Source organism: Misgurnus anguillicaudatus, chromosome 9, assembly GCF_027580225.2.
Source record: "Misgurnus anguillicaudatus chromosome 9, ASM2758022v2, whole genome shotgun sequence".
In the NCBI taxonomy this organism is placed as follows: domain Eukaryota; kingdom Metazoa; phylum Chordata; class Actinopteri; order Cypriniformes; family Cobitidae; genus Misgurnus; species Misgurnus anguillicaudatus.
The window spans coordinates 10,038,756-10,063,037 of NC_073345.2; the positions used below are offsets into that span (position 1 = coordinate 10,038,756).

At 35.2% G+C, this 24,282-nt stretch overlaps 2 protein-coding genes across 3 annotated transcripts; one reads left to right on the forward strand and one right to left on the reverse strand.

Annotated features, from left to right (window-relative positions):
* Positions 1 to 262: 262 nt before the first annotated feature.
* vtnb (vitronectin b) lies at positions 263 to 4,953 on the reverse strand. The gene is made up of 9 exons (XM_073871114.1): positions 4,793 to 4,953; positions 4,593 to 4,712; positions 2,427 to 2,639; positions 2,209 to 2,348; positions 1,966 to 2,122; positions 1,620 to 1,769; positions 950 to 1,181; positions 663 to 826; positions 263 to 516 (listed from the first exon to the last, which is right to left on the reverse strand). Exons 1-9 carry the CDS (start codon positions 4,851 to 4,853, stop codon positions 398 to 400), a joined length of 1,356 nt encoding a protein of 451 aa, XP_073727215.1. The 5' UTR covers positions 4,854 to 4,953; the 3' UTR covers positions 263 to 397.
* Positions 4,954 to 9,377: 4,424 nt separating this feature from the next.
* Positions 9,378 to 22,945, forward strand: slc13a2 (solute carrier family 13 member 2). 2 transcript variants are annotated; one of them, XM_073871115.1, is made up of 12 exons: positions 9,378 to 9,585; positions 12,177 to 12,305; positions 14,506 to 14,642; positions 14,727 to 14,953; positions 15,299 to 15,482; positions 17,347 to 17,463; positions 17,601 to 17,816; positions 17,960 to 18,096; positions 18,180 to 18,337; positions 18,432 to 18,593; positions 18,707 to 18,844; positions 22,264 to 22,945. In XM_073871115.1, the coding sequence occupies exons 1-12, from the start codon at positions 9,478 to 9,480 to the stop codon at positions 22,408 to 22,410; spliced, it is 1,860 nt and encodes a 619-aa protein (XP_073727216.1). In that variant the 5' UTR covers positions 9,378 to 9,477; the 3' UTR covers positions 22,411 to 22,945. The 2 variants fall into 2 exon arrangements, with proteins under 2 accessions (XP_073727216.1, XP_073727217.1); XM_073871116.1 differs by having other exon boundaries at positions 18,183 to 18,337.
* Positions 22,946 to 24,282: the final 1,337 nt, after the last annotated feature.

A 24,282-nucleotide genomic window follows, 5' to 3' on the forward strand; every position in this document is an offset into this window, starting at 1 on the left:
CAATCACTGGGTTTTTAAAAGTGCTCAGCGGTTTTCTCTCCTATCATATTCAGATAATAGAGAGACTAGAGACATAAATAACAATGATACCACCATCAAACTTAACAGACTTTCCATGACAGACTTTCCATGAAAGCTAAAAATACACAAAATACATGCAATATCTTTTAAGTGTGTGTATGTGTGTGTGTTTGTGTACTTTATTGAACCCATCCTTGACCTAAAATACACTAAACCCATCCTTAAAAAAGAGACATTACTGGTTGTACTGGACAGCCTGTTTATTGACTTTCAGCATTATGATACAAATATGAATAATATCAGTTTTATCATTGAATTAAGTAAAGCAAATCCTTTTATAGTTTAAAACTCAAATAAAGAAACTTAAATAAGTTTCTTATCTTTTCTCTGACAGGTCCTTCTCCTTACATCCCAGCCAATATGTGGCAATGGATCTTGGGTAAGGAGGGATCACACGGTCAATCCGTTTGGTCTGCAGGTCCACTCTGTAATATTTATCTAGAAGACAAATACAGCAGATATAATGTAATGTATTTTTACATGATCATACCATCAGTTAAAACTTAAACTTGTATTACATAAAAATCTATGGAAGTACAAATAAATGTTACTTTAAGTAAATCTTAGGATATTGCTTCTTATATCTTTCTGAAAGAAGTAAACATTCTGCACTGGCGTGGCTTTTTCTTTGGCAACATCAATATCTACATAGTCATCTGTGTCATCATAGCTCATGTCAAAGAGAGATGGACGTCTTCCACGACCCTTTCTCTGATGTTTATCATGCTTTTCTGCTCCAAAATACCTATGAAACCCATACACACAGCGTTATGTGTAATATATACATCTACAAATAACATTTTAGAGGTCTTTCTCATCTTTGTATATAATTGATTGTATATCCACATAAGAACTTGTGCTGTCAGACCTTTCCTCATAGTCCAAGCCAAAGTCTTCCCAAAACAGCGAGCGACTAACTCGAGATCCTCGACCCCTACCCTTCTTTCTGCGGCCGCTTCGGCCTCTGGTCCGACTGGTTGATGGGGGAGGTGAAGGCCCGGGACTCAAGTACAGTCTGCCTACCATTGCAGCATCAACAGGCGGTTCAATGCCGACCCAGTCTTTGGAGATGAGGCGTGGTCCTTTGTTATACCTTTGAACTTAAGCGAAAGAACTTAAGTGAATTATAAATAAAAAGCGATCAGTAAATGTCATTTTAAAGCAATGTAAAAACACACCAAATGTCTGTTATGGACCACAAGGGAAAACAATGCAACTATTAAAATGCATCATTTAATGCTTATCATTTAAGCATGCATTGCAGTTTTTAATAAGGACAAAATGTTTCTCATAACTTTTTATTGGTGAGGTCAAAGGCTGTATATGTGCGATAAAACAGTCACTTATGTTATATGGTTAATATTAAGACATTACTTGGCTCGCTGTTGGATTTACAGTACTATATATTTTATATGTCACGTTGGGCATATTGTTAAGAATTTTTTTGCATTGTGATGGGTCTCCGCTAGATAACATTCACACAGTTCATTTGATTGTGAAGTAAAACCAACTGTATAATGATGTAGACACACACTTACTGCTTTGAAAGAGCGTTGACATAATGTTATCCAAGTCACAGTACAGACTTGTGTAATGTGTGAATACCACCGAGGGTGAGGACTTGGTCATTTGGACACATTCTTCATGGGACGGCTGGTGTTTGAACTCATACTGGTAATACTGATTCCCTGTGGCGCAAATTGAATAAATCAATTAGGGGCGGGGCTTTATTACTGCTTTCTTCTAACAATTATTCATTTTAATACAGTTCACATTGTAGAAATTTACACAAATTAGCTAGCTCTCATGAGCTTAGGTTGTTTGGCATTAAAATTATTACTGTATAGTGCATATTTCGGCCCTGTTTGGTGTAATGTTACATACCTTTAAAGAAATAAACTTTTTCCTTCCCATGATGCCCTGGAGCAGGGATTGCAAATGCAGCATCAATGTCACCCGGAATGGACTCGAATCCCAGAGATATGTCTCTCGGGTAATCTTTATCCATGACATCGCCATCAAAACGCCAATACTTATTGCCCTGCCATTAAGCACATGCATGCCAGTTAAATTTTTTGCATATTTTAGTTTGGTTCAAATGAGTTTATGTTTACTCCATAAACATGCCTTGAATAAGTAAGTCTTTCCCTGGCAGTTAATGCGAGTGAACGCAGCATCAATAGGACCGGGGATGCCCCACACATCTTTAATGAGTTTGGGATAGCCCGGCATTACAGATTTTTCATCTAACTCAAAGAAATATTCTCCTGAAACACAAATAAAAGTAAACTCTGGATTACTCTAACCAAGAAAAAAATGCATATGATTGTATTTCAAAAACTCACCCCTGAAAGCAAAGATAGAGCCATTCTTTAACTGCATGAAGGCGTCGAAGGGGCGGCCGCTACAGGCGACGGCATCTGGATCGGATGGAGGTGTGTGGCTGTGGTTTGCAGTAGTCAATGGCAGGATGGTGGTGGTTGTTAAGTCTGGTTCTGCTGTCGCGTTTGTTGTCGTAGGCCATTCCTCTTCAGGCTCCACAAATGTGTCGCCGCGAGCTGAGAAAGTGTTTAAAATATAGCATTTTACAATATTTGCTTCATATTTTATTAGGTTCTTAAATGTGTCTTTTAGTGCCATTGGAATGATTGTTTTCAAATGTGTTTCTTGAACGCTGGCCATCTCCCATTGAATGAGTCGGTTCAAACAAGAAGCAATGTTTTGAAAATTTGAAAATTTCAAGTTCAGTATCTCGGAAAATTGGAGTATTGTGAAAAGGTTCAATTTGAGACACTTGCTGACACACTCTACTCAGCTAATTAACTCAAAACATCTGCAAAGGCCTTTAAATCATCTCATAGTCTAGCTCTGTAGGCTACACAATCATGGAGAAGACTGCTGACTTGACAGTTGTCCAAAAGACGACCATTAACACCTTGCAAAAGGAGAGGAAGACAAAAAGGTCATTGCAAAAGAGGCTGGCTGTTCAAGCACAGTAATAGAGAGGCGAAGGGAAGGAAAAGATGTGGTAGAAAAAATGTGTTACAGTACTAATCAATCTACAGGTTATTTAGTGCTCTAACATCCTAAAGTTTGACTTCTCATAGTTTTTCAGAATAACAGTAAATCAAGTTTATATGTCAGGAGTTCCTGTTCGTAATACTGTTGCATTATGTTAAAAATGTATTTTATGCTCATTTAATTTAACTTTCATAACTGTTGAAAAAAATATTATCAACAATTCAAGTGTGTACTGTCGAGTTGCTTTTGAAACATTTGATAAAACTGTAATTTTAAATAAAAATGTAATTTAATATATATTTTTTTGCAAAGATAAATGACAAAATATGTTTACAGTTACATAATAACAAGGTCGTAGTCCAGAATCTTAAAAATATATCTTGTAATGTTGTATTACTTTCATCCAAGCTGACGGGGTCAATAGTAGCAATGTGTAACTTATGTTCAAAGTGAAATTATACTGAAGTCTTTCTACATTTGTACACCTGGTATTAACATACCACACACTGTAAAAGCAGCAGAAAGTTAAAACAACTTGGTTTTGCAAGTCAAGTCAATCTACTATTTTAAGTTTTGACCTGGGATAAGTTGACATAACCAGCCCAGTCTCCTGAAGATGCGTTGAAGTGTAAAAATTATGCAATACATACGCCAAATTCCACTTTGGCGTGCATATGATACGCAAGTCCTTCCCATTCACTTAAACGGTGCAACTTTTTTTGTCGTTTTATTTATTATATACCATTTTTGCTTGGGTTTAGGGTTAGAACAAGTTTTTGTTATATAAAAATGACATCCTAACTAACCCAAACCCCAACTCTAAACCCAACTCCAAGCGACCATGGCTTAAATATGGACAAAAACATGGAGAAACCTGTATATTAAATAACCTCATTAAGCAAATCTAAAATCTAACCCTAAACCCAAGCGAAAATGGTTTAAAAAACAGAAAAAAATTGAGAAACCAATAAATAAAACGACAAAAAAAGATGCACCGTGTAAGTGAATGGGAAGGACTTGCGTATCATATGCACGCCAAAGTGGAATTTGGCGTATGTATTGCACGATTTTTACACGTTTTACACTATTTATACGCATCCTCAGGAGACTGGGTAGACATAACTTATAAAAAAACTTAAACTTAAAAAGTTGAAATTGTTTAACTTATTTGTTAAGTAAAAGTAACATACAAATATATATGATTTTTACAGTACACTTGTAGGTTATTGACCACAGTAAAAATATATCTCTGTCTAAAACATTCTTTTAAAATTAATTTTTTTTCTGAAAAATTGCTCCCGCTGTCGCCTACTTAACAAGACAAAAATACAGGAAAACATTTGTTACGATACCATTTAACATTTTTACTGTTAGAATCTTCATGAACTAACAATTAGTATTATATTTTGTAAAAATGTTGTTTTAATGAAAAGTAAGATCATTTGGTTTGCCATATTATTGAAAACTCAAAGCTGAACTAAAGTTCTTACTCTTCTTGCGACAGATGCTGTCGAAATCCATGCAGCAGCTTCCATAGTACTTGCACATTTGATCACACTGACATTTCTTCAAAGGATTAAATCCATTTTTACAACGTCCCACGCATGAATCTGCACAAAATACAATAATTGTTTTAATAGCACCGTAAAAATAAGTTGGAAATCAAAATTGTTTGATGGATTGGTATTACCCTCCGCAGCAAAAGAAGTGGCCAATACGACAACAAGACACAATAAGATCACAAATTTCATTTTTAGCAGCACATCTGCCAGCAGCGAGTAGCTTAACTCTTAACAACAGCGTGACTGAATGAAAGAGGACAGCTCATGAAGTCGATCGATTGTTCCAAAAGTCACCAACCCCCTTGTTTGTTTAGCTTTGACCCAAATGTTGTCCTCTTACCCGTAAATAAAACCACAGGGTTGATTCAAAGGTAAGAGATTTTACCTAAGATTTAAACAAATCGGTCACCACTCTCAGGAAAAAAATTGTCAGGTGGAGCATTTCCTTTTAAAAAGGTCCTATGTAACATTTAGGTATACATTAGGTACTAATATGTAATTTTGAGGTACTAATATGAACTAAAGGTGTACTTTTTGAAAGGCTACTGCCCAACTGACAGCTCTGGACAATTTTTGGACCATTTTCTCTGACAGCGTATAATTTATAAAGATATTGGCAGTGCGGGTTTAAAAAATGTGTGACCTGAATAAAGTATTGAACTGTGAGCCACAGAGTCTCACATTAACTCCTCTGTTTGTTTATAAAATGCTTGATGTTTAGACTTTGACATTTAAAATGGATCCACAGTAAACACAAAAGAGATTAAAGATTATTGCTATATTTAATTTACATTCACAGTATATGTGAGACATGAAAGCCCCATATGATTAAGAAATGATATATTCCAATCTGAGGAAGATCTGGAGAGTTACTACAAGGGCTATATCATAAACCTAAATGTAAATAAGCAAGTAATAAACATTTACATTTCTATGGCATGTGCTGACCAAGGTGCTGAAAAGCATAACTTGGGTTTAACTTAAAGGGGACGTTTCACAAGATTTTTGTCCCCAGAGTACATATGTGAAGTTTTAGCTCAAAATATCACATAGATAATTTATTATAACATGTTAAAATGTAGGTGTGAGCAAAAATTTTTGAGTTTGCAAATGAGCTGATCTCTGCACTAAATGCCAGTGCTGTGGCTGGATAGTGCAGATTAAGGGGTGGTATTATCCCCTTCTGACATCACAAGGGGAGACAAATTTCAATTACCTATTTTTTCCATGCTTGCAGAGAATAGTTACCAAAACTAAATTACTGGGTTGTTATTTCTCATATTTTTTAGGTTGATAGATGGGTACCCAATTATAGCACTTAAACATGGAATAAGTCAGATTTTCATGTTATGTCCCCATTAAGGGAATAGTTGACCCAAAAATAAAATTCTGTAATTGTTTCACCCTCAAGTTGTTTCAAACTTTTTACAAACTCTTCTTTGTTTCGCTAAACAGAAAGGAAGATCATCCATAGTACACTGCAAAAAATGATGTGTTAATTTTTAACACATTGTGTGTGTCATGCCATTTAATGCGTTATTTCATGATAAAATAAATGAAAGGGACAACACAAGTTGTGTTAAAAACAGTGATGGGAGTAACGCCCTACAATTAATTCCATTACTGTATTTCCACTACTTTAAGCGGTAATAAACATTTAACGAAGTTTTTTTTTTAAATTAAGTAACGCAGTTACAAAAATTGAAATTTAAATGAGTTGGTTACTCACTTTACTCTATTTTGTGATAAATGAACACTTGCAGACAAGACATTTCTGATCTAATGTCGCAAGACAATGAGGGGCGGCACAATAAATAATAACACAGAAGGTGTGTTAGTTCAGGGACGACACATTAATTGTCTGCAAGTGTTCATTTATCACAAAATAGAGTAAAGTGAGTAACCAACTCATTTAAATTTCACTAATTGTAACTGCGTTGCTTGATTTAAAAAAATGTTTATTACCGCTAAAAGCAGTGAAATTACAGTAACAGAATTAATTGTAACGCGTTACTCCCATCACTGTTTTTAACACAACATGTGTTGTCCCTTTTATTTATTTTAACAATGCCTTAAATGGCATGACACACACAATGTCTGAAAAATTAACACATAATTTTTTGCAGTGTATAAGAAAAATACTAAAGAAGTCAATGATTCTCACATTGGTTTTACAAAATATATTTCTTTGTGTTCAGCAGAAATTTATAAAAGCTTGTAACAACAAGAGGGTGAGTAAATGATGACAGAATTTATATTTTGGGTGAACTATATCACTTTATACATCATACACTCTTGCTGTTGCTAAACTGGTAGAGCAATACGTCAGCAATACGTGGATTTATTATATATATTGCTTTAATATTGTGTAATATTAATACAATTTTATTTTGTAGTATAGTAAAAATGTCCATGTGTCTTTGTTTATAACCCTCATATCCTTTTGATTTCCATAAAACGGTAAGTTGATGTCCTTGATTCTCTGACTATTATGTAGAATGACTGGACTTTGGCTTTTATTGAGGTCAAAATCCATAAGTGGGTCATTGAGGAAAAGATAAGAGTCTGAATTCAAGAACAAAGTTCATTATCAATTTACAGTATTAATGCATTTAATACATTTTAACATAGCTGCTGCCTTAAAGGAAGTGTAAGGTGGGTTAGTAAGGACTGGGCAGAAGCTTTTTGACAAGAATTACACTAACATTATAGGAACTTCCAAGCTAACTAATTTCATAGTATAACTTTTTACCTATGTTATTTAATCACTGGGTTTACGATTTTACTCATTTAAATTTTTGCGGCACAACTTTCATATTTTCATCCAAGAAAAAAAAACAATATGTGTCCTTGAGAGTTATTTCCCAATCGATTGTGTTTGGACGACAGCCAAAAGCCATTAGGCAGTGTCGCAAGATAAAATTAGCCTCGGTGTCTGTTAGACTACTATGAAGATGTTACAATGCCCATAAAAGCTGTCTATGTCTATAATAATGACGAATATACAATATCCATTTAACTATATAAAAGTTCAGTCTATTCATTCCGTCAATGGAATGCCAGTGGAGGCAAACCTGACTTACATATCATCCAAAACAGTAAGGGTTAAATCTTTTTCTTATAGGTTCTCTAGATATGTCGTTCTTACTTTAAGTAAGATTTTCCAGTGTTTTAGCTCACATATAAACCGTAACACTCCAAAGGTTGTGCAAGTGAGATTGCGCAACATACAAGGAAACTTTATCTCTAAGGAACAGACTCGGAAGATGAACAAAGCTTTGGAAAAAATGTTGTATATGTTGGACCTTTAGCATGCATCAGGCGGGTACAGTTGTAATAGTACCACAAAGTCCGTAAAAAAATGTAAATGGCCTTTTTTGGCACTGAGATTTTAAAATGACACTGATAAAAAAAAATTTAAATTAAGAGAGCTTCATGGAGCCATCTGTATTTATACAGGAAGACTGTGGAGAAGATTTCTTTCCATATAAAATCTGATTTAATAGCAATATAAAGTTCAAAGTCTTTTAGGATTAATAATTAATAAAAAATTATAAGTATAAGCAATGGTCTCTGTACTCTACAGTACTGATGATTATCAGGCGTTCACATGCTGATATTGTTGTTCTTGATCTCATTGTTTTTATTTTCATGCATGAATTGGGTGTCATAAAACATATTCACTTCCTTGTTTTTGATTTTATGATTTTAGTAGGCATTCACTAACCATTATAATTTTGTCATATTTTATGAAAAAATATTTGTAGAATTTTAATACTTGATGTCTATAATTGTTTTGTTAATGCAAGTAAACACAAAATTGTGCTGAATGAAATGAATGCAGGTTTTACCTCAAAAAAATAAAGAAGAGTTTCGTTGCCAAATCAATATCAATTGAATAATTGAACTGCAGTTGGTTTGTTTTGATTTAAACCTTCATAACTTAAAAAATACAGCTAAGTAGCACCATAAAACAAAATAATAACATGATAACATAATAATAAACATGTTTTGACAAAAATGTAAAAAAATGGATTTATCTCGTTGTGCAACGAAACTCTTCATATATATGTGTATATATATATATATATATATATATTTTTTTTTTTTTTTTTTTTTTTTTGAAATATATTATTAATTATTCAGAATTTTTTTTATAAACCAATACTTAAAGTGACATCCTAACGCAAACACCAAATCTAACCCTAAACCAATGGTTTGAAAATAAGAAAAAGCAGTTGAGTAACAAATTCGTACGATCACGAAAAAACTCGGAAATTTGTGAAAATATTACGAAAAAAAGAATCAAAAAGTTACGTGACTATATCATGAAATTTCGTGAGACTGGGTAGGCTAGATCACTTTAAATGTTTTGCCTGTGGTTTCAACCATTTCCTTTTGTTTATCTGTAATTCTCACTCATTATCACATGTTTCCCAATAACAAGCAGTTTCGGTAACCTTGCATGAATAACGGTGATGTAGTACAACATTCTCGGGATTCCTAATGTTTTGTTCTTTGATGACACAGTATGAAAGGTTAAAAAGTTTAGATGAGCTTTTAATACACACCATCAGACTAAGTCTCAGAACAGATAACAAAAGTCTTAATCTTTTGACCACAGAGCAATCCACATTTTTTGTCCATCTTTATCCCTCCCCTTGTTCACAAAGTTAATGTTTAATTTTTCTGATGTGACGATGGCTATAAACACATTGATCGTGTTCGGCCTCTTGCGCTCGGCTCCCATCATCAGCATTGCTTGCTCTTCCTTCACCACACGCCTGTCATCGGTAGCTCAGGAACAGAAGACATGGACATTAAGTCGGTTTTCCGATGGCTGTGGGTTCACAGAAACTACCTGATCATCTTCATCACCCCCTTTCTGATCCTGCCTCTGCCTTTGGTCATCCCTACATCAGTAAGTGCTTCTGTGCATATGTACTTTGTTGATGACTTGATCTTAAATGGCTTATTTTTACTGGTTGCACTTTATTTTACAGTATGTGCACTTTGTGTACTCATTCACCCAATTAAATACTAAATAAAGTAATGTAATATGGATTTAATATGGGTAAGGTTCAAGGCTGGTACTCAGTAAAAAATGTAACTTTTAACAATAACAGTTACTTTAACATCCACAGAACTTTTCGGATGCTACCTGTTACTGAGGCTGTCAGTAGCCTTTCAACAAGTACACCTTTGTATCTAAAGAGTTAATATAAGTACATAAAATGTGTAGGCTATACATACAATATCTGTACCTAAATGGTAGATATTAGGACCCTTTTAAAGGGCACTGCCCCAGTGACAGCTGTAGGGGAATATTTGGTCACACTTTATTTTACGGTATCACTGTTACAGTGTAATTATACATTTAAGTACTTACTATAGGGTTGGGGTTAGGATTAGGGTTTGGTTTAGGGTTAGTTGCATGTAATTATGCATAATTAACTGTTACCATTACTATAATAATTACATGCATGTGTAACAAAGACACCGTAAAATAAAGTGTTACCGAATATTTTACATAATATGATGGTAAAATTTTTACATAATCAATTAGACCAAATAGACTATTAGGGTTACACTTTTCAGTCTACTTTTGTGTATGTGCGTTTTTAAATAGCCAGTTGACTGAAATTGAAAACAAAAGCATTGCTAACATTACCCTGTGGTTTAGCTCATCTGTTTATCCATTTTGGAGCTAAACTTTATTATAATAATGATGGCTAAAAACTGTACATTTAAGATGTGAACAGCTGGATTTACACAGCTTGCAGAGGTCATCCAAAAACAGCTGAGGTTACGAACAGAGAAAACAAAGCAGTGTGGCACACGGTTTCTCCAGAAACATTGTCCTCGAGGACCTCACTTTACATTAAAACACATTTTTCGAGGATCAAAGATTGATCGTACAACACTGTAATAAATTTTTTGTTAACCTAAAAAGTACATGATATTGTTATGAAAAAAATGTCAGTTAATTTGTGACGCAAAATCATATTCAATCAACTTATTTTTAAATATTTTTATATATTATATTGTGTCAATTATTATTTTTAAGTTGAATTTTAAGCATAACATTTTACTATTTAGTGAATGTTTTATTTTACTGTAAAACAAATTGATGTATTTATGCAGCAGTTTCCCAGTAACTTGCTGTAGATTTATATTTATGTAATTTATTGTCAACAGTTTGTTCAAAGAAAAAACAATATTAAACATTAATAAGTTTTTGTCTTTACAAAATAAAATGATAAAAAACAGCCTCATGCAACACACACTGTAAAAAAATCCGTAGAAATTACAATGTTATTGCAGCTGGGTTGCCGGTAATTTACCGTAGATTTAAATTTATGCTATAGTTTGTTCAAAGTTAAATAAATGTTAAATATTAACAAGTCTTTATCTTTGCAGAATAAAACTATACAATAACAGCCTCATGCAAAGCATTCTGGGAACCAGAAATCATCATCAACCTTTTTCTGTTTTTTGCTTCAGATTTTGTTTCCCAAAATGTTTTGCTTGATGTTGTTTTTTTAGTTTTACTCTGTAAAGACAAAGACTTGTAAATGTTTAATGTTCATTTAACTTTGAACAAAATGTTGCCAGTAAAAAAACATAAATTTAAATCTACGGTAAGTTACCGGCAACCCAGCTGCAATTTCTACGGAATTTTTTTACAATGATTCTGGGCACCAGAAATCCTCATCAACCTTTTTTCAGTTTTTCTCTGACTTTGGTTCCCAGAAACACTTTGCATAATGCTGTACTTTTATAGTTTTTTCCTTGTAAAGATAAAGACTTGTTAATGTTTAATGTTCATTTATCTTTGAACAAACTGTTACCAGTAAATAACATGCATTTAAATCTACAGTAAGTTACTGACAAACAGCTGTGAGTAATACTGTCATTTCTACAGAAATTTTTTAACGGTGTAAGTAAAACAGGATTGAATTTGGCAGCAAATAGGAATTATTTTGCCATAATACTTTTGAATAGCATCATTTATTTTTTATATTTAATGCCATTACACAGTTTCATGTTAATTTTTGGTACAATAAACTGATTACTGTATCGGAAAGTTTAAACATGTTTTAATGCCTTTCATCTGGTCATAAAACTCAATAGTGCCTTCATAAAAGTCAAATGCATTAAAAGATGTTTATGGTGGTTTATGATCAAGGGTTACATTATTATACGTTATCAGTGTTCTGAGATTTAAAAGAGATACAGTATATATTGAACCCATGCATGCAGAACATGAGATATAAATAACCATACTGAATGCGTGAATCATGCTGTTTTCACTGGAAAAAAAGTACTTAAATTGGTAACACTTACGTGTAACTAAAGTGAAATTTAAAGTTAAATAGTAAAACACTTCAAGTGTTACCAATAAAAAAATGTTTTTTAAGTTCCAAGTTCACTTTTTACAGTGTATGATAAATCATTTCTTCCTCATTGCTAATCTTATTACACTAAAATTGTGTCTATTGTGATCTTTAGGAAGCGAGGTGTGGTTATGCCATCATTCTCATGGCGCTGTATTGGTGTACAGAGTGTATCCCATTGGCCGTCACAGCCCTGCTGCCTGTTGTCCTGTTTCCTATGATGGGCATCATGGAATCTGACAAGGTATCAGACTGTTAATGTTGACTGCACATGTCTTGAAAATGTTATACTCTAAAATACATGTTTAAAAAATATAGCCAACAGTCTGCCTATAGTTTGTTTAATATCATATAAGCATGAATGAAATGATCTTGGTCATGTACAGTACACTGAAAACCATTTAGGACTTTATCACATGTCTCAGCAGAATTATTGACATCATCATGAGATCTATCTAATGATTCAAAGGACAAAACTTTACAGGCTATAAAAACAGCTTTTATGAACCTCACATCAGATCTTAATCTTTTTTTACATTCTTTATCTTTTTCTTGCACTGTAAAATACGCAAGCATTTTTGTCAAATCATTAAAAAATGAAGTTATAAACAATTTAATTTGATTTTATAAGTTATGTCAATTTTTCACAAGCCAGAACTTAAAATAGTAAGTTGAACAGACTTGCAAAACCAAGTTGTTTTAACTTCATGTTGCATTTTTTAACAGTTCAGTTTTAATGGGATCGTATGCTTGTCAAAAGTAATGCACTGTAGTGAGTTTTAAATTAGTTGTTTATTAAACGCATGTTTCATATTTAAAGTCGCCATGAAAATAAAATTAAAAAGTAATTTGTCTTGAAATATTGTGGTTTTTTTTTATACAAATGACTTATCTGTGAGCTTCATTATTTAAAAAAAAATTCATGTGCCCTCATAACCTTCAATCAAAATCATAATCCTCCCCTCCTCAAAACGATCTCTCTTCACTTCTGGTCATATGGTATGCAGGTGGGTGGGGCCTGGGAATATATATATATATATTTATATATATATATACAACAGTTCTTTCTGGTTCTCGAATCTGATTGGCTAAGAGCTATGCGATATTGTGCTGATAACGGCACTGTAACCGCTTTACCTTTCGTATCATTCCGCCACCTAGTGAATGGAGGTCCTCTAAACAGGCTCATCTCTGAATGGAAACACTGCAGACACACACAACCGCGCTGTTTTGAATCACTCTCCATGTGTCTCATTAGTTCACTAGCTCATAAATCAGTCTGTGAATCCCCAATCGGAAGTTATTATTCCGTCAAAGATCAGCGCTTTTGGACGTTACGTTAAAATTAATGGGAGTAATGTCTTGGCACATCGTGTGGACACTTGGAAAGAGGAATGTAAACACTCGTTTTTTTCTGGAGCTACTGTATATCTCTTATCAGACCGCGAAAACACTGTGGAACTGCAGGTAAGCACTGCAGCTTTTAAATGTGGACATTGATCATTTACTTTATCGTGACGTGACTATTAAAACATGTTATGAGATATCGCCACTGGTATATTTATAAGCAGCATGCAAAAACATCTCTCTGACACTTATAAAAAAACGTTTTATATAGTACTGACAAGAACGAAGTCTAATAATAACCGAGTGCTCGTATCGCGTTATGATGAAATGGTAAACCAATAGTAACGTTATAGAAGTATAGTTTTATTAACTTTTACCTTGCGCCAAAACAATAACAACACAAAAGACACTAAATGTGAATAAGAAAACAAGTAATATTTTCATCATGACACCAAATACTGCTGATTTGATCTAATCAGGCCAAGTAGTTCTCAAACAAAGAGGCTTTTAAAATGACTCTGTTGTTGTTTTCTAGTTTTCGTTTTTCAAACGTGTGCCGTTGAACTGTTGTATAAAAGCAATATCGCTCTCGGAGTCGTGTGATATAGCTCTATATCATCACGCCTGTGATTGCCTCCGGCACTCGGCCTACGGCCTCGTGCCTCTTTTTTTTTTATAAATACTACATTATATTGTGTGATTATGCAGGCACACTGTAAAAAAGTTGCTGTAATTAGGCAGCTGGTTGCCAGTAACTTACTGTAGAAGATAAAGACTGAAAATGTTTCATGTTCATTTAACTTTGAACAAACTGTTGCCAGTAAATAACATAAATGTAAAATCTACAGTAACTTACTGGCAGTTAGTTGCCAGTAATACCCAGTAATACTGTAATTTCTACAGACATTTTTACAGTTTACATTTGATGCTTTTTTAAAATGGTTATATTTTAGCTATTTATATTTTTTACTTATTGTCATGGGTCACAAGATGTTACAGGCCATAACAATATCATCTGATAATTTTTTTTTTGACAGTGTTCACTATTGACTCATGCTGAAAACATTAGTGACAATTAGCATATGTTTGTCTTTCAGGTGTGTATTGAGTATTTAAAAGACTCCAACATGCTTTTTATCGGGGGACTGTTGGTGGCTATTGCTGTGGAACACTGGAACCTCCACAAACGCATCGCCCTCCGGGTTCTCCTGATAGTTGGAGTTCGACCCGCTTTGTAAGACCACAGTTAGTCAGAATGTACAAAATGTGTGTTTTTAACTAATAAGCTTCTTCAACGATAACCGTCTGTCGTCTACAGGCTGATGTTGGGCTTCATGGTTGTGACTGCCTTCCTCTCCATGTGGATTAGCAACACGGCCACCACAGCCATGATGTTGCCCATTTCTCAAGCTGTACTCGAGCAGCTCAGCGCCACAGAAGCAGAAGCTGATGAGAAAGAAGCACAAGATAACCAAGCTTTCGAATTGGCTGAGGTCTCCGACACCAAACTTGCTGTGGAAAATACTACCGGGGACAAACTCAATAGTATGTCTGACATCTTGATATTACATATCGTTTGATAATACACAAGGGTTATTTCATCCAATAATGATAATTATTTTGTATTGTTTCATATATCAATACAATGAAAGTCAATAATGACTGAGGCTGGCCATCTCTATTATACTATACAGTCTAAATTGTTTGACATAACAGAATCCTCATTTTGGGTGAATTGTCCTTTGTTGTTGGGTAAAATTTGGACAAATGTGGATCTTAACAATTTATTTAAACCAATGGTGGGACTTGTCCATATTTTATACAACCATACAGTAAACATTTAAATCCAATTTATATGACATGATCGAACATGCTTTTAAATCTTGACAGACAGCTCAGATCCAGAAACGGGAATCATTTCAGCATCTGAAAGCAGGGCGATGGAACGCAAGGCTCGAAATCTTCATCTTTTTAAAGCGATGAATCTTTGCGTGTGTTACTCTGCCAGTATCGGAGGAACAGCGACTTTAACCGGCACAACACCAAATCTCATTCTGAAGGGCCAGATGGATAAGTAAGTACACCAAATCTCACACCACATCTGTAACAATAACGCAACATATAGTGAAAAAAGAATATATATATATATATATATATATATATATATATATATATATATATATATATATATATATATATATATATATATATATATTCACACTGTAAAAAAGTTGGTTCAACTTAAAAAAAGTAAGTTACCTGATTGCTTTAAAATTTTACGATAATTTTAACTTAAAAATATCAGTTACAATTTTTACACAACTTTTTTGAGTTAAAGGCGGAGTGCACGATTTTTGAGAAACACTTTGGAAAAGGAGTCGGGCCGAGTACCAAAACACACTTGTAGCCAATCAGCAGTAAGGGGCGTGTCTTCTAACCGACATCGTTGCATGGGTTGCCTATGTGTGGGGCGGGTCTATCAAAAGAAGTTCAGATTCTATTGGGGTAGAGACATTTTTGTTAGGTGATTTCAAATGTCAACATTGGCTTTCAGAGATCGTGCACCCTGCCTTTAAATAAAAGTAGAATTAACTCAAAATTTTAAGGCAACCAGTTAAATTACATTGAACCAACAAATCTTTTTTAATTTTCATTTGGATAATATAAGGACCTGGCTACTGCTTTATCAGAAATAACAGCTATTAGACCCAGCAAATAGTAATTTAATAATGGGTTGCCAGGTCTGTTAAAAAATAGCCCAATGACCCTAACCCTAAAATATGCACTATATACGATACCTAAAATACATCTTTTACATTCACTGTTATGCATTACACATAATATAATCATAAAAAGCAATAGTAATCACACTTTCTGTTTTAAAAAAATAAATAAAATCATGATGCTTTAAGATGGACAGCTGGAGATAAAAACCCTTTCATCTTCAACCTGTGAAAAAAACAACCCATGGCAATAGCAGCCTAATTCTGTAGGAAAACTGCAGACTTGGCAACCCTGATCCTGGTAAAATAGCTTTTATATAGAGTAATTATTAAAATGATATTTTTTAATTAAAAAGTGTGGAGTAACACATACATTATTTAGTAAGAATTAATATAATTTTAATTAGATTCTCAGTGCTTTTACCAAAAAAGAATCAAATGTAATTTTTTTATTGTATTTTCGAAAATTCCAAATAATTCCAAACTATTAACTCTTTCCCCGCCGGCGCCATTGATGCGTTATCTTGTCAATTAAGAGAAAACATTTGCATAAAATAAAAGTGTTTCTGGTGAGTTTTTATGTTGATGTGTAATACCGCGATTATCCCAATTTATAAAAAAACTGAAGCAAAATTTTTTTAATAAATATTTACTCATTTTAAACTCTGTATGTTTTGATTATCATTCTGAATCTAATCTCTAACAAAATTCCTTCACAAAAATGCAATTATTTTAGCTTTATGCTAATTTTTTTTAAGAACCCATATTTAAGAGTTCATAAGCAGTTAACGAATATAGATAGGATAAAACTTTTTTTCCTGTTTTGTTTCATTCTTTGTTTGAAAGCAGAGGGTCTGTTTTATTTCATTTGATATATTTTTATGTTTATATATTTTAAAAGAAAATTTTCCTGGAAGGAATTTTGTGAAATCTTTGTGAAAATTACAAAAAATGCTGATGGGCAACTTTTCCAAAAAAGGCTGGCGGGGAATGAGTTAAAAAGGATTTGTTGGTTAGGGTTACTTAAAAAAGTAAGTTACCTGATTGTCTTAAAATTTTGAGTAAATTCAACTTAAAAATATTAGTTATAACTAAAAAAAGGCAACCAGGTAACTTTTTACCAGTGCATCAACCCTAATTTTCAATTATTCTTTTCTATTGCCCAAATAATTTTTTTATATATAAATAATCTCTTACGTTACACTTTTTTTACAGGATTTATCCACAAAACGGTAATGTCATAAACTTTGCCAGCTGGTTCGGTTTTTCCTTTCCAAACATGGTGTTGACACTTCTGCTGTCCTGGCTTTGGCTTCAGTGCATGTACATGGGCTTGAAGTGAGTGTCTGTCTGGACAGTCTGTGCTATCAGACTGAAATATTAAAATGCATTATCCTAAAACTTCATTAAATGTCAATGATATCTTCTGAAAATCATACTAAATTTACATTATCTTGATTTTTTTATTTCTTGAATTTTAAAAAATCATTCGGCTGCGGACAGACAAACGAGGGAGACTCACAAGCCTACAATGTGATGAAGAATGAATATAAGAAGTTGGGTCGCATGTCTTTTGCCGAGTCTGCGGTGCTCACCGTCTTTATATTATTGGTGATATTGTGGTTTACAAGAGAACCAGGTTTCATGCCAGGCTGGGCTACTGAGCTTTTCAACAAAGATGGAGAGTGAGTTGACCCAAAACTATTCTGCCATCATTTATTACTCACCGTATTACAAACATGAATGGAACGCAAAGAAGTTTGGCCAAACTGATCTTTTTTTTTTCAAGAAATATACATGTGTCAGTTTCTTATTTGTCTTTTCACAGTTATGTCACGGATGGCACTGTAGCCATTTTAATGTCAATGCTGTTCTTCATCATTCCATCACGAGTGGAGTGTTGCTCTTCACAAAAAAATATGGATGATGATGATGATGATGAGTCTGAAAGAGTAGATCAGGATGGTAAGATCCTCCTCCAATAATATGCAGTATTTGTTTCAGACAAAAAATATACTAGAGCTGCTCTCTTATCTGTTTTACAAAAGCAGGAAAAAAACAAAATACAAAGAACACACCGGAGAAGGCAACAACCAAGTGGACGGCCCCTCCAACTCTTTTAAACTGGCAAGTGGTGCATGAACGGATGCCCTGGAACATAGTTCTGCTGCTGGGAGGAGGATTTGCGTTGGCGAGTGCCAGTGAGGTAAATTATGCTTAAATAACACACAACAAGTATTTTTGAGCATTGAACTTCACTCCATATTGTGGTCAGTCATGGTGTGTTTGTGTGTGCGCAGGAATCTGGATTATCCAAGTGGTTGGGTGAAAGTTTGTCTCCTCTGCAGAGCATCCCACCCTTCGCCATCGCTCTGACAATCTGTCTGGTGGTGGGGGTGTTCACCGAATGCTCAAGCAACACAGCGACCACCACTCTCTTCCTCCCTATTCTTGCTTCCATGGTAAGTACGAATGCATAGCTTTAATACACAGTCTATGCTCTTATCAAACAAAAGACAAAGCCATTGTATTAAATCATGTATCTGCTGACATGTGAAATGCTTAATGTCCTCAGGCCACGACAATCGAGCTCCATCCTCTGTACGTCATGATACCTTGCACCCTTAAGGCATCACTAGCGTTCATGCTTCCTGTTGCCACTCCACCCAACGCCATTGCTTTCTCCTACGGCAACCTCAAAGTCGCAGACATGGTATGGTTGGACATTTATCTCCTGCGAGCTTTTTACTTTTAAATAGTTTAGTTATTCACAAGAGTTTATTGTACATTACCAGTGTTGGTCAAGTTACTTTGAAATAGTAATTAGTTACTGATTACTTCCCTAAGAAAGTAATCCCGTTACTTTACGGATTACTTATTTTCAAAAGTAATTAGTTACTTTACGCTGATGTTTTGTCATCTTTAACTGGGTTAAACTCAAAGTAATATCGGTACTTCCAAGCATTAAACGCTGCATAATCTTGTTCTCTTCCGCGCTCCATGTTGTCTTTTCATGTTTAACACTACACTGACTGACGGCGCGGCGCTCATACGTCATTGTCACTCGACTCGCGTCACGACACGAGAGAGTCTCACGAAACAAAATCAAGGTTAAATAACGCAGTAACGCAGCCTGCTTACGGGGAAGTTTTGCGATTGTAATCCCATGCTTTACTCGTTACTTGAAAAAGTAATCGGATTACAGTAACGCGTTACTTCTAATGCGTTACTGCCCATCACTGTACTTAACAAATGACATTCACAATGCAAACTCAATGCAAATTTTACCTTAAATCGACATCTAAGTATTTAGACATTTAAAGGAATAGTTCACCCAACAAGGAAAATTCTGTCATCATGTTGTTGTTGTTGTAAACGTGTATGAGTTTCTTTATTCTGTTGAGCAGCACACATTGACTTACTCATAGTAGGAAAAAACAAATACTATGGAAGTCAATGGGTACAGTCAAACGTGTAATATAACTATAGTGTGACTATAGTCTCTCCTCTATTCTCTTCTTTCCTCTTTTCTCTCTCCCCTCTCTTCTCTCCCCTCCACTTATCTTCTTTTCTCTTCCCTCCTCTCCTTTCCTCTCCTCTCCTCTCCTCTCTTCTCTCCTTTCCTCTATTCTCCCCTATACTCTCCTTTCCTCTTTTCACTCTCCTTTCACTCCTCTCTTCTCTCCCCTCCTCTTGTCTCTTTCCTCTTTTCTCTCGCTCTCCTCTTTTCTCTTTCCTCTCCCTCCTTTCTTATCATCTCCTCTCTTTCCTCTCCTATCACTCTTTTCTTTCCTCTTCTCTCACCTCCACTTCTCTTGTTATTTCTTCCCTCTTTTCTCTCCCTCTCCTCTTTTCTCTTCCCTCTCCCTCCTTTCCTATCACTCCTCTCTTCCCTCCTCTTCTGTCATCACTTCCCTCTCCTATCACTCCTCTCTTTCCTCTTCTCTCGCCTCCACTTCTCTTCTTATTTCTTCCCTCTTTTCTATCCCTCTCCTCTTTTCTCTTCCCTCTCCCTACTTTCCTATCACTCCTCTCTTTCCTCTTCTCTCGCCTCTACTTCTCTTCTTATCTCTTCAATCTTTTCTATCCCTCTCCTCTTTTCTCTTCCCTCTCCCTACTTTCTTATCAATCCTCTCTTCCCTCCTCTTCTCTCCTCTCTTCCCTCTCCTATCACTCTTCTCTTTCCTCTTCTCTCGCCTCCACTTCTCTTCTTATTTCTTCCCTCTTTTCTCTCCCTCTCCCTCCTTTCCTATCCTTCCTCCTCTTCTTTCCTTTCCTCTCCTCTCTTCTCTCCTTTCCTCTCTTGTCCCCTACTCTCCTTTTCTCTTTTCACTCTCCTTTCACTCCTCTCTTCTCTCCCTTTCTCTTCTCGCTCTCCTCTCCTCTCTTCCCTCCTCTTCTCTCCTCTCTTCCCTCTCCTATCACTCTTCTCTTTCCTCTTCTCTCGCCTCCACTTCTCTTTTTATTTCTTCCCTCTTTTCTCTCCCTCTCCCTCCTTTCCTATCATTCCTCCTCTTCTTTCCTTTCCTCTCCTCTCTTCTCTCCTTTCCTCTGTTGTCCCCTACTCTCCTTTTCTCTTTTCACTCTCCTTTCACTCCTCTCTTCTCTCCCTTCCTCTTCTCGCTCTCCTCTTTTCTCTTCCCTCTCCCTCCTTTCCTATCATCTCCTCTCTTCCCTCTCCTATCACTCCTCTCTTTCCTCTTCTCTCGCCTCCACTTCTCTTCTTCTCTCTTCCCTCTTTTCTCTTCCTGTCCTATTTTCTCTTCTCCCTATTTTCCTCTCTTTCCTCTCCTCACTTCCTTCTCCTATCACTCCTCTCTTCCCTCTTTTCTTTTCTTCTCTTCTCCTCTACTCTACTCTCCTTTCCTCTCTTTTCACTCCTCTCTTCCCTATTCTCTCCTTTCCTCTCTTCTCACCTACTCTCCTTTTCTCTCTTCCCTCTCCTTTCACTCCTTTTTTTCCTTTTCTTTTCTCTCCCCTCCTCTTCTCTTCTTCTCTCCTTCCTGTCCTCTCATTTCATCTCTCTCATTTTTCTCTTCTCTTCCCTCTCCTTGCACTTTTCCTCTTCTCCTCTTCTTCTCTCTTCCCTCTTTTCTATTCCTCTCCTCATTTCTCTTCCCTCTCCCTCCTTTCCTCTCGTCTCTCCCCTACTATTCTCTACTATTCTCCTCTTCTCTCTTCCCTTTTTTCTCTCCCTGTCCTATTTTCTCTTCCTTCTCCCTCTTTTCCTCTCATCTTCTCTCTTTTCTCGCTTCCCTCTCATTCCTCTCCTCTCCTCACTTCAATCTCCTATCACTCCTCTCTTTCCTCTTCTCTCGCCTCCACTTCTCTTCGTATTTCTTCCCTCTTTTCTCTCACTCTCCTTTTTTCTCTCCTCTCCCTACTTTCTTATCAATCCTCTCTTCCCTCCTCTTCTCTCCTCTCTTCCCTCTCCTATCACTCCTCTCTTTCCTCTTCTCTCGCCTCCACTTCTCTTCTTATTTCTTCCCTCTTTTCGTTCCCTCTCCCTCCTTTCCTATCATTCCTCCTCTTCTTTCCTTTCCTCTCCTCTCTTCTCTCCTCTCCTCTCTTCTCCCCTACTCTCCTTTTCTATCTTCACTCTCCTTTCACTCCTCTCTTCCCTCTTATCTCCCCTCTTCTTCTCTTTTTCCTCTTGCTCTCCTCTTTTCTTTTCCCTTTCCCTCCTTTCCTCTCTTTCCTCTTCTCTCCTCACTTCCCTCTCCTATCACTCCTCTCTTCCTTACTCTTCTCTCACTTTCCTCTCCTCTGTTCTCTCCTTTCCTCTCTTCTCCCCTACTCTCCTTTTCTCTCTTCCCTCTCCTTTCACTCCTCTTTTCTCTCCTCTTCTCCTCTCTTCCCTGTCATCTCTTTCTTCCCTCTCATTTTTCTCTTCTCTTCGCTCTTCTCCATTCTCCTCTGTTATCTTCCTCTCTTCCCTCTCCTTGCACTCCTCTCTTCTTTCCTCTTATCTCCTCTTCTCTTCTTTTCTCTTTCTGCTCCTCTCCTCCTTCTCCTCCGTTCTCTTCCCTCTCCCTTCTCTTCTAGGTGCACTGTGCCTTTAAGCACAATGTAAATGTCACATTCAAAATATTACTGTGTGCCTGAATAAATTTTGTTGTGTTTTCTCTGAAGGCAAAAGCAGGATTAATGCTGAACATCATTGGCATTCTGTGCATCAGCCTCAGCATCAACACTTGGGGATCAGCCATGTTTCAGCTCAACACTTTTCCTTCATGGGCCAACAGCACAAGCAACAACAACACACATGGAACACCATGATTGAAGTCCCATTCAATCCTTTGGTTTAGAGAAAGTACTGAAGGGCCAGAGAATTAAAAAAAAAAGTCAAGAAAGGCAAAAAGCATCACAGTATGCAGAATCCCACCTTTATCAATGACCTCTGGTGCTAGAGCTCATTTTTATATCAAACATCTACTTTTCACTGTATTAAGTCGAGCACTCATGACCAAATGGTTTTGAATTTTGCATCTCAGTATTTAAAAATTCACTCTCAATGATCATAAAGTCAAGCCAAGCAGGTCTTTGTAAATGTGAGTTGGCCCCACATAGTGGTTTTGCTGCCCCCTTGTGGTGGAAGATGATCTTCATCAGAAAAGGTTCATACAGAGCTTTGCTGGACATAATGGGTTTGGTGTTTCATGAGCTCTTCTGTTCTTCCATTTGTGCTGGTTCACGAAAATGTAATTTATAGGGTCTCGTTCAGACCTTTTATATTTCTGATCCCTTTTTGGATCACCGAGCCTGTGTTTACTTTTTTAATACACACTTGAATAAACATATACTCCAAACTAAACATGTTAAAAAATTTTTGTATTTTATTTTAAATTAGCCCTATTTATAATAGTATTTTTTTTAAAACATTAATTTACACCTGAATGGAAGTGTTTAGAATTTGTCCCTTTTATGAATTAAAACAAACTGTATAAAAATGTGTGACAACATTTACTGTACATCAAAGGCTTAAATTTATTCTTAATTGGGGTACACTGAAAAAAGGGAAAGTTTGATTAACTTTGAAAAATTTGAAAGTGAAAAATGTAAGTTAAAAGAGCTTTATTTTTATTTAGGTGTTACCAATAATAATAAAAAGTTTTTCACCTTAAATTTTTCACTGAAAGTTTTGGGTGTTAGCAATTTAGTTATCCAACTTTACAGTGTATATAAAATGCTAATTGATTTTAAGAGAAAAGGCCTACACTGTAAATAATTTTAAGCTGCCTTGATTTTTTAAGTTTAATCAGATTGGCTTTACAAGTCATTTCAATTTACTATATTAAATTTGGCATTAATTGAATTTATCAATTAAGTTGAAGGTATAGTTCATCCAAAGATAAAAATTTTGTCATCGTTTTCTCACTCTCATGTTGTCACAAACCTGTATAAATGTCTTTGTTCTGATGAACACAAAGGAAGATATTTTGTTTGTAACCGATCCGATCAGAGGCCCCATTGACTTCCATATTATACGAAAAAAAATACTGTGGAGGTGTATGGGGCTCGTGATTGGTTTGGTTACAAACATTACTCAAAATATCTTACTTTTTAAGACAAACAGGTTTGTAACAACATGAGATTGCACTAAACGATGAATTTTCATATTTGGGTGAACTAGTGTAATAATTCCTTATTTTTAAGTTTAATAAACTTTCTTGATTAGTGACAAATTGCTAAAAATTATAAAAAATAACTTAAAATTAAAATAAACTCCTTACTTGTCAAAATAAGTTAAAATTAATTGTAAATTAAAGTTGATTAAACCAAAAAGCTTAAAAAGATTTTTTTTACATTGCATCTCAACCATTTTCAACTTGGTTTTAATAAGTTATAGCAACTCATAAATTTAAGTTCATTTGATAAGATCAATATTAGTCAAATTAAATAGTTGAATGACTTTTTCAGACATTTTGATTTAACGTAAACATTTAAGGCAGCTAAAAAAAATTCACAGTGTAGTTATTCAAAGAAAAAAATTGGTATAGAGGTTTCATCTGACGTGCGGTTGGTTTAAACTTTCGATTTGTTTAATGGTTTGACTAGTTGCTAAACTGAACTCTTGAACAAATACCTCCTCAAAAGAAAACAAATGTTTTAGTTTAGGTAATCTATGTGTTATTTTGCTTGTTTTATAAA

Bases quoted from the DNA above. Each gene is read 5' to 3' on its own strand.
- slc13a2 (XM_073871115.1), top strand. From the start codon at position 9,478: ATGGACATTAAGTCGGTTTTCCGATGGCTGTGGGTTCACAGAAACTAC. The intron at 17,817-17,959 runs GTGAGTTGACCC...GTCTTTTCACAG, and splicing joins CTTTTCAACAAAGATGGAGA to TTATGTCACGGATGGCACTG. The intron at 18,594-18,706 runs GTAAGTACGAAT...TAATGTCCTCAG, and splicing joins TCCCTATTCTTGCTTCCATG to GCCACGACAATCGAGCTCCA.
- vtnb (XM_073871114.1), bottom strand. From the start codon at position 4,853: ATGAAATTTGTGATCTTATTGTGTCTTGTTGTCGTATTGGCCACTTCT. The intron at 2,349-2,426 runs GTGAGTTTTTGA...TTTGTGTTTCAG, and splicing joins CTCTATCTTTGCTTTCAGGG to GAGAATATTTCTTTGAGTTA. The intron at 827-949 runs GTCTGACAGCAC...TGGGTTTCATAG, and splicing joins GGCTTGGACTATGAGGAAAG to GTATTTTGGAGCAGAAAAGC.